The following is a 20,071-nucleotide window of genomic DNA, read 5'->3' as shown; positions in this document are numbered from 1 at the left end:
TTTTAACTTTATAATGCTATAACTTTTTGAAAAATGTATGGATAAATACAATTTTTTTTATATTAAGACTACTTACATACTTCATTCATTCGACATATTTTTTTTTTAATTGAACCAATTTCCTTTATAGAGGGGTGAATCAAAACTTTAAACATGCGTATTGAAACTAGGACATTTTCAATTTAATTTTTGAAAGTGTTCCGGAAATACAGACACTTTTATATATATCTTATTAATAGATTTGGAGAAAGTGCATGATAAAGTACCGAAAGAGGTTTTAAAGTGGGCATTAATGAGAAAAGGAGTCCCGAAAAAGTACATTAATATAATAGAAGATATGTATGAAGGCACTTGTACCAGGGTAAAAAGCGTAGGAAGAGTAACATAAGGTTTTCGGGTAAGAGTAGGAGTGCACAATAGTTCTGCTTTAAGCTCTTACTTATTCTCTATAGTGATGGATGAAATTACTAGAGAAATACAAGGAGAGGTGTAATGTTAAAATTTTTTTTTATAAACTGTAATGTTTTTATATTGTCCTGCGCAAGAATCGCAGAATATAATTAACTGACGAATTTGTGCCGGAAGAATTTCGTATATAATATATTCAGCATGGAGCAAACGTCATCTGCCCCTTTCTTCGCGACAGATTCGTTGTACGTGTAAAATATTGACTGTTCGCTCGAAAGAATATCAACATTAAATTTAATAAAGTTTAATTGCCGTCTATAGTACAAAATGTTGGTAGTTATATTAGGAGTGGGTAAGTTTTCTTGATTATCAATTCTAATAGCTTCAAGTGTATCAGCTCACATTGACTTTTTCCTATAACTTCTTTTCACTTTGTTAAATTGTTCAGCTTTTTCTAAATATAAATTTTTTTCCAAAATATGACGTATTTAAAAAAAATGAGTATTTAAGTATAAAAAAATTTTATGTAGCATAGTTGAGACAAGTATATTGTCGTAATATACTTACATTCATAGCGTGAGGGATAATAGTAAGCTACCCTGTTCCAGACGACAATAATGGTCCTTAACCTTTTCGCTTAAGATTAACACTTCTATTTATACATTATATTTATATTCTTGAAGAACATAATTCTTTTCTAACAAAAAATTTAAATAAAAAACTTAGAGAAATATTAACAATCGCATATTGTTTAGTAATAAAATAATGCACACGATTAATCATAAATCGTTCAATTTTAAAATCAACTTTCCGAAAAAAAAGCTATAAATTATTTTGTTAACTTTTTCATTTTAATTTTAATAAATAAATACAAAAAAATTCATTACTACAATGGGGTACGAACCTCTTACTCCAAGAGTGAAATATCTAAGTTTCTCTTAAAAAGAGCAAATCATTTTTTTTAATAAGTTTAACTTTATATGCTATGTGAATTAAATTTATATAATATTTATGAAAATCAATGTACTTTTAAGGTATTTTATAATAAAATACAAAACTGAGAATTTTAACACAAAAATAGCATATTTTTAAATAATGTAGTCACCATGAAGACAATCTATAGTTCGAAATTTTTTTTTCCTTGTAAAGTTTATTACATGAGCTTTAAATTGAGACATATATAAAAATGTCAATATTTCCGAAACACTTTCAACATTTAATATGAAAATGTTTTAATTTCTATACTCGTGTTTAAATCTTCCGTAGTCACTTAGTTGATTTTACTAATATTAGTCATCCAGGGTAATCTAATACCCTCAGTATAAAATGTATTTCTGAGGTTCCCATTTTTAACGAATATAATATTTGTCATGGAATATATGTCATGAATGTATGTATAACTAAAAATGTTATAGTTAAATGACATTTTTTAAAACATTTTTCGATATATCCAATTTTAATTGAAACACTAACCGTTACTAGTAATTAATCTTATTTAATTGTTTGTATGTCATATTAAAATAATATGATGAATATGCTCTTTACATTTCTATAATAGATAACATAAGCAACTTATTTTTATAATTGTTTTATAAATAATGATGAATAAGAACCCTATATAATATGGTTAAAAATTGTTGAAAAAATACAACACAATATAATTGTATTTGTATAAACTTAGTTAAAATAAAATGTTCTTTAATTAAGAAATGTATTTTTTTTTATTATAGTATATTATATACGCTTTAATGTAATACATATATAAGTGTCAGTATTTCCGGAAAATGTTCAAAAGTTAATTTTTTGTGGAAAAGTTATTATTTTGAATCCACTCCTGTAAGCAGGTTAAGAGTCTAAAATTAAAAAAAATATATACCAAATGATAGAAAAATACCTAATGTATTTATAATAAAAATTTTGTTTTTATTCATTTATTTTACAAAAAGTTATGGCAGTCTTAAGTAACAAAAAAAATTAATTTAATAATTACCTATGATCATACTTAAGAGAGTTATCAAGTTAATTTCTCTTTTAAAATATTTTTATTGCTTAATTGTTATTTTTAATTAAAAAGTTGATTTTTAGTTGTACACAATTTTCTAAAATCAAAAAAATCTTTTTATATATGTATTATTTTGCTCATATACTTAACCTAATATTATTTAATAAATAATAGATGGTATACATAAAGTTATCATTAATAATATTAAAACCTTTAACTTAAAATAATGAAATACGAATTTGAATGTTAAATTTTTAACATGGGTTTTTAATCATTATACAATATTTAATAAGTTTAGTAAAATATATTTATTTTTTTAAACTATTTGTAAAAATAAATGATCAAGTTAATTTTGTTACCTAGTAATATGTTATATAAAATTTTGCAAATAAACATTTGTAAACTAAATAATTCCAGTTAGTTCTCTGACTTCGTTAGTTGAATAATTTACGCTCTTTAGATAAATTTAAGACAAATATTTTGAATCATTTGAAAACTTTCTATAATTAAGTGATCTTTTAAAAATATACAGTTTATTAACACAGTTTTGGTATATTTCAAGATGAATAAAATCATTCATCACCCATATGCCATGTCTAGAAGACAAAAAGGTTAGTAGATTTTAATTATATTTAAATAATATGTAAAAATGAAAAAATTTTGCATCGTTACTACCTTTTAATATTTCAAACTTATTAGTCTTTTGTGGTCCAGCGAATTCTTTTTTTGTTAGATTTATAGATGTAGAATAAAACACTTATTTAACTGACTGACTATACCCAATAATTTTTACTTTATGAAAACTTCTATGAAACCAATCTTAATTAAGCTAGAACATTATTTTTATAAACGTGTAATTTATTTTTCGAGCATATTAAAAGTAAAAAAAATGTTTAACACTTGATAACTTAAATTAATAAAATTTATTTAGGTTTAAGACAAAGTAATACTGGCTTTTCTAATTTACCTGATGTTTCTTATAAAATGGATTTTATACCGAAATTGCCCCGCGTAAGTCACAAAAAATATTTCGAATCAATGAAACAGAAAAAGATGTCTGCCATTGAAAATTTGAAATGTATTTTGAAAGGGGTCTACGGTGATTATATTCATCGTCAACGTTGTACATTAAATGAAAAAATGGATTGTGATCCTCCTAAATTGGTAGAAACTGATAAAGTTGTACCAATGGAAGTGGTCACAGAAGAAATAGAGATGGACATGGACATGATGTTAAATCTCTATAATCTGACTCTTTCAGAGGAAAACTATATAGTATCAACAAATATCGTAGAAAGTCCAAAGAAACCAATTATACAGCCTGCTAGATTAATATTACCTCAAGTTCATTTTAAATGGACTAAAAGTGTTGAAGATTTATATAATTCTTAATATCACTGATTCATTCTAAATTATTTCATGAACATTTCTTATGTTCGATTTAAAGTTACTAAAAACTAATATTTTAATAGTTCTCAATACTAAAAAATATATTCCTTTTACTATCTCGTAATAAAAAAAAAGCTCTTAAATCAATGCAATAATTACATCGGCCTCGTAGGTATCTAATTTTTTCTTCAATAAAACTACCATCTGGGACTTTATTATTAACATAAACCATACATTAATTATTTAAATTTTTCTTTGTAAAATACTTTTTGGTACTATCTGTATAAACTGTCCTTCAATATCAATAATTATTTAAGAAAAAACAATTTATTTATTTCAAAATATTATTTGCTCGTGTTGATTTTTAGTTACCAATGTTACTGTCCTCGCATAAATAAAAATAGAATAGATTATAATCTTTTTCTCAAATTTTTTATATTTTATATGTAATTTTATTATTATTTAATTTAATAGAATTGTAATATTTTCTTTTTGTAACTGTGAAACATTTTTATTCGTATTTTAATATTGTTTTTACTTAAATAACATTTTTTTTTTGTTATAAATTTTTAATTTTCTACGATTTTTTGTTAATAAATAAACATAATATAATTTGTTATATTTTTCTGATGTTTAATTTATTTTATATATTATTCTAATAAAATATAAATTCAATAATTAAAAGTGATTGAGAGAAATTCGACAAATATTTTTGAAAATAATATCTTAATACTTACATTTAAAGAACTATTTTATGTATAAAATAATTCCTTTAAATTTAAATTTATGAATGTTTACTATATAAAATTTTGTGATTGAGTACATAAAAAAACAAAATACGTCTTAGTAATTTAAAGATTATAAATATATACACGATGGCTCACCACTCATTGACAGCTTAAATAACTTTTGATCCAGTTAATATTTTTAGTTGATTTTTTTTTTTTATATAATAGTTATACGTTAGGTCTATAGCTATATCTCAATAATTCATTTTTTTACATTTTATTAAAAATATTATTGATTTTTAAATTTTAAATAAAATGTAAAAAAAAAATCTAAGATAGCTATTTTGTAGAGTAGAATTTAAGAAAAATTTTAGTAAAAAAATATCTTATTAATATTGAGTAGTAAATATTCTGTAGCGTTTTGAAGTTTGTGAAATTTTGAATTTTCATGTATTATTTTACGGTATTAAACATTGAAATACGTATTGGGAAAAGGACAAAAGAAACGCTATCTTTTCAATATACTTTTGAATGAGAGTGATAAGTGATAATTGCCTTATCTAATTTCTTATTGTGATATTAATGCCAAGTTTTTAATGTATAAACATTATCATCATATGTATACACAGTAATCATGAAAAGATAGAGTTTTCTTCTGTCCTTTTCTCAATACGTATTTCAATGTTTAATACCGTAAAATAATACATGAAAATTCAAATTTTCACAAACTTCAAAACGCTACAGAATATTTACTACTCAATATTAATAAGATATTTTTTTACTAAAATTTTTCTTAAATTCTACTCTACAAAATAGCTATCTTAGATTTTTTTTTTACATTTTATTTAAAATTTAAAAATCAATAATATTTTTAATAAAATATAAAAAAATTAATTATTGAGATATTGCTATGGACCTAACGTATAACTATTATTAAAAAAAAAATCAGCTAAAAATATTAACTGGATCTAAAGTTATTTAAGTTGTCAGTGAGTGGTGGGCCACCCTGTATATATATATATATGAATGTCAGTATTTTCGGAACATTTTCAAAAGTTAAGTTGAAAAATTTAATTTTTTGTAAAAATTTTGTCATTTTGAGTTCCCTCATGTAAATTATATTTACTTGGTTATTTTAAAAAAAGTTATGGCAGTTTCAAGTAAAAAAAATTGAAAAAATTGAGATTTCCCCCATTTACGGGGAATGAGGAAATTTTTTTTAATTTTTGAGGGTAATGTTTTCGACTAGGTAAAATTTGTGATGTTTTGACATATCGTTGAATTAAATCGGTTTTGTGAGAGTTGAGAAAAAGTGGTAACAAATACAAAAAAAAATCATAGTAAAATTAATAAATCTCAGATTCGCATCGAATCTAAAATAAAATGAACTAAAATCGATATGTTCTAAATAATAAAATAAAATAAGTTATCTTTACAAATTGAAAATGCAAAATATAATATTTCAATTATGTAAAATTATTATATAAAGCAAAATATTCAAAATTACTATTACATATAATTCAATTATTTATTATAATACAAATTTGGTTTAATAGGATATATGTCCCATCGATAAGACAACAAATTTCTTTTGGAAAAATATTTTAAAAGTTTGTAATATTTGATTTTTTTAAATAAATAAGTTACTTCGTTAGGTATTATTGTGTCAGAAAGTAACAAAATAAATAAATTAATACTAAAAAAATGCAAACATTTTTATTAGATAATGTGGGTTTGTTTTCATACACATGTTAGGTACACGCGTTGTCGACTTGCTAACGATAACATGATGTTATCTTTAGGAGAAATATGACTATCTAAGCTGATAAAAATTTTCAATGTTAATATTCTAAATGTAGGGAACACATAGGGACAAAATTTAAAATATGTCTAAATTTTTATTTAATATAGATTAAGTCGATATAAATTTTATGAAAATCAGTGACCTCATCACTATGACTACAAGTGTACGGAACGGAGTTTTAATGTTATAAATAGATGTTCCATTGTATTGTTACTAATGGTAACGGGTTTAGGTAACAAAGTACTACAGACAGAAACAATAATAATTATTCTACCTCATTTAGATTATGACCTGGTATGTGATTTATTAACGTGTCAGCTTAGTTTGTATAATTAATTATTCTAATATTAATGTTTATGATAAATGTTACAATTTTATTAAAGAAATTATTAGTAAACACCCAACAGCAGATTTTTTTATTACTGGAAGATAACAATTTACAATTTTAACACGCTTATTTTTTATTAACACGCTTATATTAGCTTCAACTGTATGTTTGTTTTTTAATTTATTTTTTAAATAAGATAGCTAGGTTTCCTTCACATTCCCTTTTCTCCAAGTTATTTCAATCACACAGTTCTACAGCAGTTAATTCCCCACCCGGTTATCATAAATTGTCAATAGCACAACAATTGTAGATTTCCACTTCGCTAGTTATTTTTTTTTAATATTAAAACAAGTAGATTAACCAGTTGTTGGCCTATACAATCTTTAACGCACGCGCGAGGCGCCGTCGCTGATACGCTTAAAATTGCAACGACAGCGGGAGACAAATAGTCATATAAAACCGTTTGTATTATTAATTACGTTGTAACGGGTAATGTGGAATTAGGGTTGGATTCCAAAGAGGGAGTCTGAGAAACGGCTATCACATCAAAGGAAACCAGCAGGCACACAAATTATTTTTTTGTGAAAAAATTGTCATTTTGAATCCCACCCTTAGGGTAAGTAAAGGGTCCGATTTATAAATAAAATGATAAGTAAAGACCTCATGTATCTATAAAAAAAATTATACTAATTCGGCCATTTTTAAAAAAGTTATGCCAGTTTTAAGTAAAAAAAAATTGAAAAATGTCGAAAATTAGAGTTTTTAAATTTGTAATTTTTTTTGGTGATTTCCTCCATTTACGGAAACGAGGGAAATGTTTTCAATTATTTAGGGTAATATCTTCGACTATATACGATTTGTGATCTTTTGACGTATAAATATCATAGACACACAATCAGTTTTTATATCATGAGTATGTATACGAAATTGGTATTATTCCGAGATATATTATACAAATATATTATTAATATTATACACGTATAAGTGTAGTACCACAAGTCGTTTTTTACTTATGTTTTTATCATAATGTGTTATGTAAAAATATAATTATATTTTTTTGGAAAAGATCAATAAATTTAAGTACTACTGAACAACTCGTTACTGGTAGTTAAATAAATATCTAGATATCTATTATACTAATAAACATAACCCTATCTTAGAAATTATTTGAAATGATTATCTAAAATGAATTAATGGATGTATAATTTAATCTAGCTGAGATGAAATTTTATATTATTTTTATTCACATAAAAAACCATTAATATTATCTAGATTTTCAAAAACTGTTTAACACATACAACTTTTATGTCAAACAACAAAATTTAATTTAATAAATATAAAATTTTTTCATAAATTTCGTTATTATTTCAATATTTATTTTAAATAAATATTTACATAAGCTTCAATTTTGTGGAAAAGAAATGCAAAATATCTGTAAAAAAAAAATATATCATTAAAATTTATATTTATGGAGGAAATTCTAACCTTACGCAATGAAATATTATAATTAATTTTTGAAGATTAAATATTTAATATATATTTACTTCTTATAAAAAATAATATTTATTATTATATAGTTGAGAGTTATGTTCCATTACGTGAACTCGTTTTTGATGATAATTAAATATATAATTTGAAATTTGAAAAATTGAATTTACCATAAATATGTATTAAATATTAATTAATAATGAATATTTTTTTTCTTTTATGACATCAAACACAATTTCAGAATTAAAATATTCATAATTCTCGACATATTAAAATTATTTGAATAATAGAATAAATAATAACTATTTTCTAAACTTTATTTTAACACTACCTTTTCGTGATTACTATAATTTGGAGATGTGTAACTTTTTCCATGAAAATGACATACTTTTGAATGAGAGTGATAAGTAATAATTGCCTTATCAAATTTCTTATCATGGTATTAATGCCAAGGTTGTAAATTATAGTAATCACGAAAAGATAGAGTTTTCTTCTGTCCTTTTCTCAATACGTATTTCAATGTTTAATACCGTAAAATAATACATAAAAATTCAAATTTTCACAAACTTTAAAATGCTACAGAATATTTACTACTGAATATTAATAAGATATTTTTTTACTAAAATTTTTCTTAAATTCTACTCTACAAAATAGCTATCTTAGATTTTTTTTTACATTTTATTTAAAATTTAAAAATCAATAATATTTTTAATAAANTATTTGAGTTTTTAATTTAATAGTAAATGGCATTTGAATTTTTAATATAACTTTATTAGCTTATTATATATAAACATTTAAAGTTTCAAAATTTTGAGTTAATATACATGTATAATACACATGGGATTGTAAATACAGGTAGCTAATTGGATTTTTATGACATTGCTGTCTCAGTCACGGATTGTTTATTATCAATTATGATTATCAATAGATATACTTTCTGTATTGTCAGTTNATTATGATTATCAATAGATATACTTTATCTATATATGAATCTATATATCTTTATCTATAAAAACTATTATTGTGATAAACAGAGCTTCGATATGAGAAATGTCAAAGAGGTTGTCTAATTCTTTAGAAAAAAATATTGTAATGTTGTTCTTGTGTTTCTGTTTTTTTAGATTTATTTTTGTCCAACTTTCTCTATTTCTCATACAATATTTTTAATTTAATAACACAGTCTGAAGAATACTGTGTAGGAATATGCGCTTTTCTCCAAAATATTAAACACTCATCTATTACAATTATTATTTTATTGTGTTTGTTGTTTTTTTTTTTATTTAATATAACTAAGAAAATTTGTTTGTTTATAAACAAAAAAACATACATGCAAAAAAATTAAAAAAAAAAAAACACGTTTTCGTAGTTGTTTTAAATTTTTTTTTGGAAAGGATTCATAATTCAAGAAAAACTCAAATAACGTTTTTTATAGAAGATATCACGGTGATTAATATTACTTCTGTACAATTTCTGCGTACAATTAAAATTTAAGACACTGGAAAAGTATAACTGAAAACTATGTCATTTTTTAAAAAAAATTAAGTGAAACTGATTTTTCTTATTTTTACGAAAAATATTAATTTTACAAAAAAATAATGTATTACCTTATTATTTGTTCACATTTAGTTCTATAAAAATTGTTCTTTGTGTTTTTGACGAAACTTCAAAAATAAAGAGCGTACACTCAAAAAAAGATAATCCACCCCATTTTTGAAGAACTTCAATCCCTTTGAGGCACGTGAAGGGGTTGACTTATTATACTCAAATTTTACCAGTTTCATTTATTCAGTGAACCTAACGAAATTTTGAGCCCATGACTCTGAATTTATGAAGTCGAAAAATAAGGACCACCCTAATATACATTTCTATTAATAATTAGTATACTGAATGAACAAATAGTTGATAACTAAAAAATATCTGCGTATAGTATAATGACTAACACATGTACTAAATATTACAAATATCAATAAATTAAAAATCATCTAAGGAATGTTTTTCGTTTAAGGTATTCAAAATATCCATTTATTAAGTCATGCTTCATACCAGTCCCTTACAATTTATTATCTACACTCACATCAAGGTTTCTATCACAATTAACCAATCACAAATAATTATAAAACATCTCAGAAATTTCACTAGATATCACTTGCTTACTTTATCTAGAATATAAAAAGCCATTTTTTTTCATAAAAATGGTAAGTGCAAATATTTATTTGCATGTTTTTACTCCTTAAAAATTCACGAAAAAAAAAGAATAAGAGATAGTGAAACAGAAATATTTTATTATTATATAACTCAAAATTGTTTGACCTCGAAATACCCATCAACTATATACCTTCTCTTTTCTCCTTTATCACTTTTAATGTTTTTGTTTATTACATTTGTCATTGAGAAAATCACAGCCAACATGATCTCATTAGAGTATTGCGTGTTATTTTATTAATTATAATCATAGGTGTCACTAGAAATTTGAGACTACAGGGCCTGAGGTCTCACAATTTTTATTTAAGTTTCTAATTTAATGTCAAACAAAATTTTCAGTATGCAATTTTGAACGGGGTAGTTGCTACCACTTGATTTATTGCTAGGTTAATTTTAAGATCGTTGATTATACAACTTTGCAAGATCTAATTTTTTTTAATTGAAAGATAAAAAAATATATTTTTATTAAATTATTTTATGGATGCTAAAATAAAAAGCATTGTTTATATATATTAATGACACGTAATTTTGTATTTTATTTATTAATTTTATAGAAACACTCAATTTTATAAGTAATACATAAAAGTACCAAAATATCTTTTATTTATAATTTTATTTTTCTGCGAGGCGCTTAGGAATTTAATAGAATAACATTTTAAAGGATGCTATTTGTATTTTTTTTCTATCCTAAAAATATTTTATATGTATATGATAACAAAAATAATATTTTAAATTTGTTTGGGAAAGCAATTCGTTAACTCAGGGAGAAAACAAAAACAAAACATTATGAATTAAAAACTTTGAACTAAAATTTTTTTTCTAAATTACCATCGCATTTAATTGTTCCATCTTCATTTTTGGTAGTGTTTTCAATTATATGGTCAATTCTTTTATCAAATATTCCAATCTCTTTCATAGCACATACTGCTTTATCTATGCTGATTGTATCGTTATCATTTTTAATTTCTTGGAACTTTGTTTTAAGTTTTTCCATTTTTTTTTTAACGATTTTTACAAGTCCATTAAATATTAAGTCTAAAGATACAAATTCATTGTCTAAAAATGAGAAAAAAAAAATTTTCAATAAGTAATATTCATGCGTTGTAATTTTAAATATTTTCCCATATTTTATATTAATATTTTAGATAAATAACTTCGTGTTAAAAAACTAAATCATGTTCCTTTATTTCCTACTATTCTTTACAAAGAAATCCAATTTGGTTGAGACAATTACTAATGATGGAATCTATAATTGTCAAGCTTCTAACTTTTTTCTCTACTTTCCGTGTAAACTATGCTAGTGCTAAAGTAAAGTAATATTTTGTATGTATTCAAAAGGTTGATACACAGATTTCAAAATTTTACTATAAAAATTTATCAAAAATTTGATAAAAAAAAAAAGAAGTCCAATATAATAAGAACCCGGTTTAGTAGAAATTTAGTTAAGTTTATCCGAACATAGATTGATATTGATAATAATCACTATTACAAAATGCTTCAATGCAATTTTTCTTGATGATATTACTTTTCATGATAAAAAAATAAATAAAATACTTGAATAACATTATAAAGTTACTAAAATATGAATTTTAAAAACCTTTAATTCAACTTTTGAAGATACTGTCTTCAAATAAATTTATAAATCGATTTAAACTCGAATTCTTTTGACAAATAGAATGATAATATTAGTAAATTAGATCTAAGAATTTATATAAATGTGCATGACAGAAATACAAAAAAATACTTTATGGTAAATGCATGGCCTAATTATTCATTAATTAATGAAAAGTTTCTAGTTACAAATTGCTGATACTAAAGGTAACATTATCTTGTTTAACATTCATCTTTTTTGATGAAAAATTTTTGATCATAATAACTTAAAATTTGGTAGAAACCCTACTTCATATATTGAGACTAATTTGTAATAATATCATTAATTAAAATTAATTATTTGAAGATTTTTTTTGTTATTTGAAAAAATATCAAATTTATCATATTGCCCCACTTCTGGGGGAAGTTTTTTTTTTTTAATGAGAAAAATTGATATACTTTACTTGATATAAGTTATACTTAAAAATTCTATATGACTATATTCTACAGTTGTGATCAATCCCATGAATGCGAAGTGAAATTCATAGTAAACAATATTATGTTATCATTTATAAGAAACTTTATATCGCATAGTGAAAGAATCTGTCAATTATAGTTAAATTGTAAATGGGGAGACCTTGCAATAACAAATTGCCATGCTCCAACTGATGGATAAAAAGAAGCAAACTAAAAAAGAGTTCTACAACCAACTTGAGAGAACTTATGACAGTATACCTTATAGGACTTAAAAGATTATGATAGGAGACTTAAATGCGAAAATCTGCAAGGAGCAGGTGTTCAAGCTTACTATAGGGAACTATAGTCAACACGATATATCTAACGGTAATGGGAACAAACTTATATCATTCGTGATGTCAAAAACATGACTATTAGTAGCTCATATTTCCCACACAGAGAACTACATAAACAAACCTGGATGTCTCCTAATGTGCATAAAAAAAATCAAGATAGTCCATATTATGATGGATGAACAACTCAAACAAAATGTACAAGATGTAAGAAGTTATAGGGGTGTAAGTGGCCCTTCAGATAATTTTTTAGTCAAGGTTAAATTTTACATAAAACTATCCACTAAATGAAAACAAAAGAGAAAAATGTACGGCAAGTTCGATATAGACAAATTAAAGGAGAATCAAATAGTTAGTCAATATAGAAAAGGTTCAAAAGACAAGGTGTACAACAACCTAAACCTAAAATATAAAGAACACTGGACGAATTTAGGGGAAACGATATAAGAGGTGACAGAAGAAAAAGTTAGTATAGTAAACAACAAAAAACCAAACAATGGCTCAATGAAAACTGTAAAAAAACAATACATGAAATAGATAAAACAAAATCTTTGGTAGTTATGGAAAGCAATATAGAAAATAAAAGAAAACTAGCCCAGAAACAAAGAGAAATGAAAATTATAATAATAAGAAAAATAAAATAGAGTGGGAAAAACAACAGATCGAAACGATGGAGGAGTCTTTTAAAGACTTAAAAATGTTTTTCAGGAAAACCAACGAAATAAAGAGATCATATAAACCAAAATTGGCAATAATGAAAAATCAGAATAACGAATTAATAACAGACGAAGAATCCATCACTGAAAAGTTCAAAAGAATCTTCCAAGAAATACTGAATTAATCAGAAACCGAGGATCAAGGACAGGATGATGCTGTATTCACAATAATAGAACAACGTAAATGCATACCACGGGAGTAAGAAATTAAAGAATAACAAAGATAATATAATAATAATATATTATATATTATAATATAATATGTATAATATATATACATAATAGAGGCCGAACTATTAAAAAAGGGAGGAAGACATGTCAATGAGACATGGGAATTAATTAAGAAAATATGACAACAAGAACCAGAAAACTTTCATTGTTATAGAAGTATATCGTTACTCAATACAGCATATAAAATATTATCAAATATTATTTTAAATAGGCTGAAACCATATGCGAAAGAAATAGTAGATGACTACCAGTGTGGTTTTGAATCCAGTTTAATCTACAGTTTTGACATGACCATGTGTTTACGCTAAGACAATTAATAGAAAAACATTACGAATACAATAAGACATTACACCTACTATTTATAAATTTTAAGCAGTCATACAGCTCTATCAAACAAAAACCACTGTTGAAAGCATGACAAAATTCAGTTCACCATCGAAATTATTCAGAATGGCGATAGCATGCATTGAGGGATCAAGGTGTAAAATCAAGTTTGGAAATATTTATACAGAAGAATTCGCAACAACAGTAGGTTGAAAAAATTTAGATGCCTTGTTATCAACATACATTGCCCTAGGAAATTGTTAGGAAGATTCAAGAAACAGCGAATCGTGTTAATTTCAATGAAAAAGCACACGCATTACTAGCTTACGCTAATTATGTAGTGATACTTGAATCATATAAAGAAGATATAAAAAATATTATTATAAAAAACGCAACTATTTAAGGTTTTAGTGAAACCGGTGATTCTATACGCATGCAAAACGTGGCCTTTGTCAGAAGGAACGAAATAAAATAAACAATGTTACAGAGAAATTTCCTATGATGCATTTTTGTTCTAAAAAAATGATCCCATAGGTGATAATGAAATAAGATCCAATATGGAAATTAAAGACGTGTGGCGAGAAGAGGACATCTTACAGACTCTCAAAAGAAGAAAAATGAGGTGGCTTTATCACATATAGAAATCTAATGGAATCATAAAGGATGCGCTTAATTGAAAACCAGAAAGTAAGAGACCACGGGCATCCCGAAAAAAAGGTGGATAAATTAACCCAACCACAATTTCCGGATACTTAAGGTTGATAACCTTGAGGAATTGGCAAATGACAGAGATGAATGGAAAAAGCTGTGTGAAGCAGTGATGGACTTCAGTGGCCTATAAAAGCTGATGATGTTGAATATGTATTTCCTATTTAAGAAGAAGCCATCTACTAGCTCCTTAATCCAAACTAAACCATAAAACAATATTATATCATTCTTTCATAAAATATATAAGTGTGATTTAAAACAAATAAATGTAATGAACTCAATATGTATGAATTAGTATTGAATTATTTAAAAATAGTTCCATAAAAAATTCGCAAAAATGACTTAATTTTTTCAAACTCAAAAAGATAATGTTGCCCTAACCGTCAACTTACTTCATTCTCCCATAATATCAGTAGTATTAATGACTATTTAAAATAGTATAATGAGAGAGAACCTGTATATAAATAAAAAAAATTGAAATATCGAGCTGTACACGGAATTGTTCGAGATAAATATAATTTTTTTTTACAATAGAATTTTACGGATCTAAGAAAAATATTGAGATATTTTCAATTTTGAGCTTAACAAGTTTGTCTATAATAAGCAGGGACTGATATGTTTTTCAATTATTTAAAAAATATTATTTAGAAACTTCTCAAAAAATGTTGAAAATTGCCACTGATTTCGTTATACTAATATTCCAAATTAAATAAAATGTAGAATAAAATATTATATATATATATATATATATATAAGAATAACTAATATTTAAATTTGTAAAGATATACTATGAACGTATGAAATAGTGTGGAATAATTTTTCATTCTAGAACTATACACTGTCGTAACACAGGAAAGAGAATGGTGTAGTGAAAGTGTGTAAGTGTGTAACTATGTGTACGAAGATGAATATGAGGAGGTGGTGCCTGCTGTCTAGGTATTCACGTGCGTGTTGTCGTACAGCAGTCACCGTGCTCGGCTGACACTCCGGGTTAGCTGTGGGTGTCGAAAGGCTGTTGTTATAGGAAGGGAGAATAAGAGTAACACCTAGGTATGAGGTGCAGACGAAGTGCAAGACACAAGTACTCTGAAATGTCGAAGAAAAGAGTATATAGGTTAGAAAAGGAATAAACAAAGACTTTACTTTAAACAGTAAGCCGGACAGCGACAACCGAGTACTGAGACTGATGAATGACACAAGGCACTGGAGTCGACTGACCACGATGGTCAGGTCTATTGGGTTTTTATAATAATTATACTTATTGCCGATTTGGCAATAAATATTATTTGTTAATTCATCAGTCTCAGGCAGCGGATGTGCTGTCTGTATTTTATTAAAATAATTCTCACGATTATGAAAACGTGACACCATCACAACACTAAAACCTAAATCCACTATATTTTTACTTATAAAAAATATATTGTTCAGTTTTTAATGGAACAAATACAAGTACGTTCATCATGTTAATGAATTGTATATGACATTAACAATAAGAATAATTACTGAAAACACAAGATCTTATATTGAAACAGAACTTTTTTTAAATTATAAAGAATCTATTTATGCTGTCATTTTAATATTTTAATTTTTAATCATTAAAATTTATATTTAAATGCTTATTTTAATATCAGACAAACTTGGCAGATCCTCATAATATGAATCAGAATTACCACAATCGTCTTTGAAAGCAACTTTATCGCTATCACTTGAATTAGAATCATCATAACTGTCTATAAGAGTATCTATATCGCTAATACTTGAATTAGAATTATCATAATCGTCTATGAGAGCATCTATATAGTTATCACTTAAATCAGAATCTTCATAATCGTCTACGAGAAAATCTGTATCGCTATCACTTGATACATTCAAATCTAGCGTATTTCTTCTTTTTACATTTTGGCTATCATTTTCATTGAAAGTGTTCAACATATCTTTCTTATGATCTTCAATACTAAGCTGTTCATTTTCAATCTAATCACGAGTAGTGATATTTTTTATAGAATAAAATGATTGTAATTAGTTATAATTCAATATTTTAGGTATTCAATCTTATTATAAATTCTAAGATATTTATACAATATTTCGGTTATACAATGTAATTTATTAAGAACACCACTTCCAAAATTTGTATTTAAAAATATTTTTTTCATAAAAATTAATAAATATGTATAAAATTATATATATATTTATTGAACACTGAATTTTAGTTTAGCAAACACTAACCCATACTTTACCTAGTTTAATTCTTTAAATATTAATATTTCAAAAAGTAACATCACAAAAATGACTACGCACCAATCTAAATTTGCATATGTCCATTACAAATTTCAATAATTACTTCTAAAAACTAACCTTAATAATAGTGAATTATGTATAATTAAAAAGATCTTAAAATATTATTTTAAAACTAAAAATAAAAAATGTTGAACTCAAAAAGCAACAAAGACAAAAATCGGGAATAAGGATTTCGAAAACAATGTCACTATTATCAACGCTAAAGACATACTCAATTTATTGTATGAATGTATAATATGTAGTTTATAAAACTAATTACATTTTACTCAGAACATTTTTATGGAAAAATCATTATTAAACAAAAAAAAAAAACGGCAGCGCAGTGAGGTCGTGGCATAGTAGGGACAAGGATAGATGAAAACTGACAGTGATTAGAATTACTATCATAAAAAACGCATCAATGCAAATTTGTAGATAGTATTTAATTTTAAAAAATTGGTGGATTTTTCCAAAAGCAGAATTAAATCCTATTTAATATAATTAAGAAAAAAATACAAAAAAAGTAATTTTGACAGGTGGGGTTCGAACCTCGTTCCCGAACACAATATATTGCATCTAACACCAATGCAGCAATCATTTATTTCAAATGAAAGAGCAATACCTACAGTTTCTATATAAAAAACAATTATTTTGATTTGTACATTTTTGACAAAGTTAAGGCAATTAAAAAAAAAATATATCAAATCGAAAATTTTAGCTCAAGAGTAGCATTTTTGTAGAAGAATAATCGTTGGGACATCTTTGTTTTTACTTATAGTACATAATGTAAGTTTTAATTTGACATATGTTTAAAGAACGCAGTAATTTTAGAACATTTTCAAAAGTTAAGTTTAAAAGATTGACTTTTGCAAAAAAGTTTCTATTTTGAATACCCCCTTATATGAACAGGTTAAGTGTCAGATTTACAAAATAATGATATAAAATGAAAATATCTACGAAAATTTTAACACAAAAATAGAAGATTTAATGATTTAATTAAACTAATAACAATTATCAAGAAGTTTTTAATAAAATCTAATCAATTGTAAGCGTATTATAAAATTTGATTATAAATGTAAAAATCTCTTGTTAAATTCAAGTGAAACAAAAATAATTTTTTTTTAGATTTACAGTAACATGTTATAAAAATTTTGGTATGTTATAGACTGGTATTGACTCACAAATGGAGTTAAAAAATTAATAAATTACAAAATAAAATTATATACTTTTGTAGTTGAATACTTTTATTTTATCAAATCTAATTCGACAATAAATACTTTAAAAATATTAGAAATTAATGGTTTTAATTGTTTGTATGGATAAATCTGATTAAGCTACTTTTTATTTGATAATATTCATGAAAGTCATTGTATTTCCCTTGTAAGATATTTTAAAATAAAATACAAAACTTAGAATTTAGAATTTTAAAACAAAAATAGTACATTTTTTAATACGGAAGTCATTTTCACCAAGAAGAAAATCTATATTTCTAATTTTTTTTTCATAGTGGAGTATATAATATAAACTTTAATTTAATATATGTTTAAAGGACGCAGTATTTCCGGAACAATTTCAAAAGTTAAGTTGAAAAAGTTAATCTTCGTAAAAAAATTTGCTATTTTAAATCCCCCCGTGAGCAGGTTAAGTGTTAGATTTTTAAAAAAAATGATATCAAATAAAAGGAAAATATTTAAGGTTCCAATATAAAAAATTTAATTTGATTTGTTAATTTTTGAAAACTTTATGGTAGTTTTAAGAAAAAAAAATTATAAAATTTACCGATTTTAAAAATTGTAATTTTTTTGGAAATTTCCCCCATTTACGGGAACAAGGGAAAATTTTTCAATTTGTATGAGTAATTACTTCAGCTAAATACGATTTGTGATCTTTTGACATATTGTTCATCAAAATCGGTCCAGTGAAAGCTGAGAAAAAGTAGCAACAGGCACAAAAAAAAAAACACATCATGGTAAAATTATTACCTTCTGAGCTTCGCATCAAACATAAAATTAATAATAATTTGAAAAGAATTAATTATAAAAATTATATAATATATAATTAAATATTATATACGTCCCAACTGTGCCACGACTCCACTGTGCTGGGTTTTTTTTCATTTTATAGTACATGACATAAGCTTTAATTTTATATATGTTTAAAGGTCGCAGTATTTCCGGAACATTTTCAAAAGTTAAGTTGATAAAATAAGTTTTTGTAAAAAAGCTACTATTTTAAATCTCCTTTGTGAGCAGGTCATGTATTAAATTTTCAAAAAAATGATATCAAAAGAATAAATTGGTGTTAAAAATTATTACAGCATGCAGTGACTGGTGATTATCATTGATCTATTATAATAAATCTCGATTGATTGTTTTTTCATATATTATCAGATTAAAATAAATAAATCAAATGTATTAATTTTAATATAATATATTCTATGATTTACTTCTTCAAAGGTCATTACTAGATATTATAGTTTTAAAATAACAGGTATATAATATTTATTAATCAATAAATAATAATAATTTAAGTATCGTTTAAAAAATACTTATTTGTCAATATTCGTAGTTTCATGTTCTTGTCTTTGTTGACACTACAAAAATACTTTTACGAACCATAAGTTTTAAAATATTAAATTTTACTTCTATTAAATTTAAGAATTTATAAAATTATAATTTAATCATACTTTTAAATTAAAATATTAACATTTCAATAAATTAATTAACATTTCATATAATATCAAAAATTAAAGTTGTTAATCTGAATTGTATCAAACATAATAACAAACTAATAATTAATAACAATTATTGTTTTCTTATATTAAGAATTATCTTAATTACCTCTTTGTCAGTATCTAAAAAACTTTGAGTAGATTCAGGAATTTCTGGCGATAGTTTTTTATTTATTGAAGTACTGAATGTGCAATTTAAAATAACTAAAAAGCAAAACAAAATTAAACAAAAATGCATTATGTATGCTGTATACATTATGTAATCTTAGTGCAGAGTTCAAAATAGTTAATAATTTTGACTTGATTAAAAATCTTATAGTTAATTTTAAAATTTTG

The 20,071-nt window shown here is 24.4% G+C and overlaps 1 protein-coding gene across 3 annotated transcripts; it reads right to left on the bottom strand.

Annotated features, from left to right (window-relative positions):
- Positions 1–7,930: 7,930 nt before the first annotated feature.
- LOC126902979 (fibrinogen-binding protein-like) lies at positions 7,931–20,071 on the bottom strand. Of its 3 annotated transcripts, none has more exons than XM_050680829.1 (4): positions 19,845–20,071; positions 16,357–16,701; positions 11,178–11,406; positions 7,931–8,091 (listed from the first exon to the last, which is right to left on the bottom strand). In XM_050680829.1, the coding sequence occupies exons 1-4, from the start codon at positions 19,989–19,991 to the stop codon at positions 8,051–8,053; spliced, it is 762 nt and encodes a 253-aa protein (XP_050536786.1). In that variant the 5' UTR covers positions 19,992–20,071; the 3' UTR covers positions 7,931–8,050. The 3 variants fall into 3 exon arrangements, with proteins under 3 accessions (XP_050536786.1, XP_050536788.1, XP_050536789.1); XM_050680831.1 differs by having other exon boundaries at positions 11,178–11,405; positions 16,365–16,701; XM_050680832.1 differs by having other exon boundaries at positions 7,933–8,091; positions 11,178–11,405; positions 16,398–16,701; positions 19,845–20,070.

The sequence above is a fragment of the Daktulosphaira vitifoliae genome, unplaced genomic scaffold (assembly GCF_025091365.1).
Source record: "Daktulosphaira vitifoliae isolate Bord-2020 unplaced genomic scaffold, ASM2509136v1 Scaffold_3, whole genome shotgun sequence".
In the NCBI taxonomy this organism is placed as follows: Eukaryota; Metazoa; Arthropoda; class Insecta; order Hemiptera; family Phylloxeridae; genus Daktulosphaira; species Daktulosphaira vitifoliae.
The sequence above is the reverse complement of the archived record's forward strand: the minus strand, read 5'-3'. Positions and strand labels throughout refer to the sequence as shown.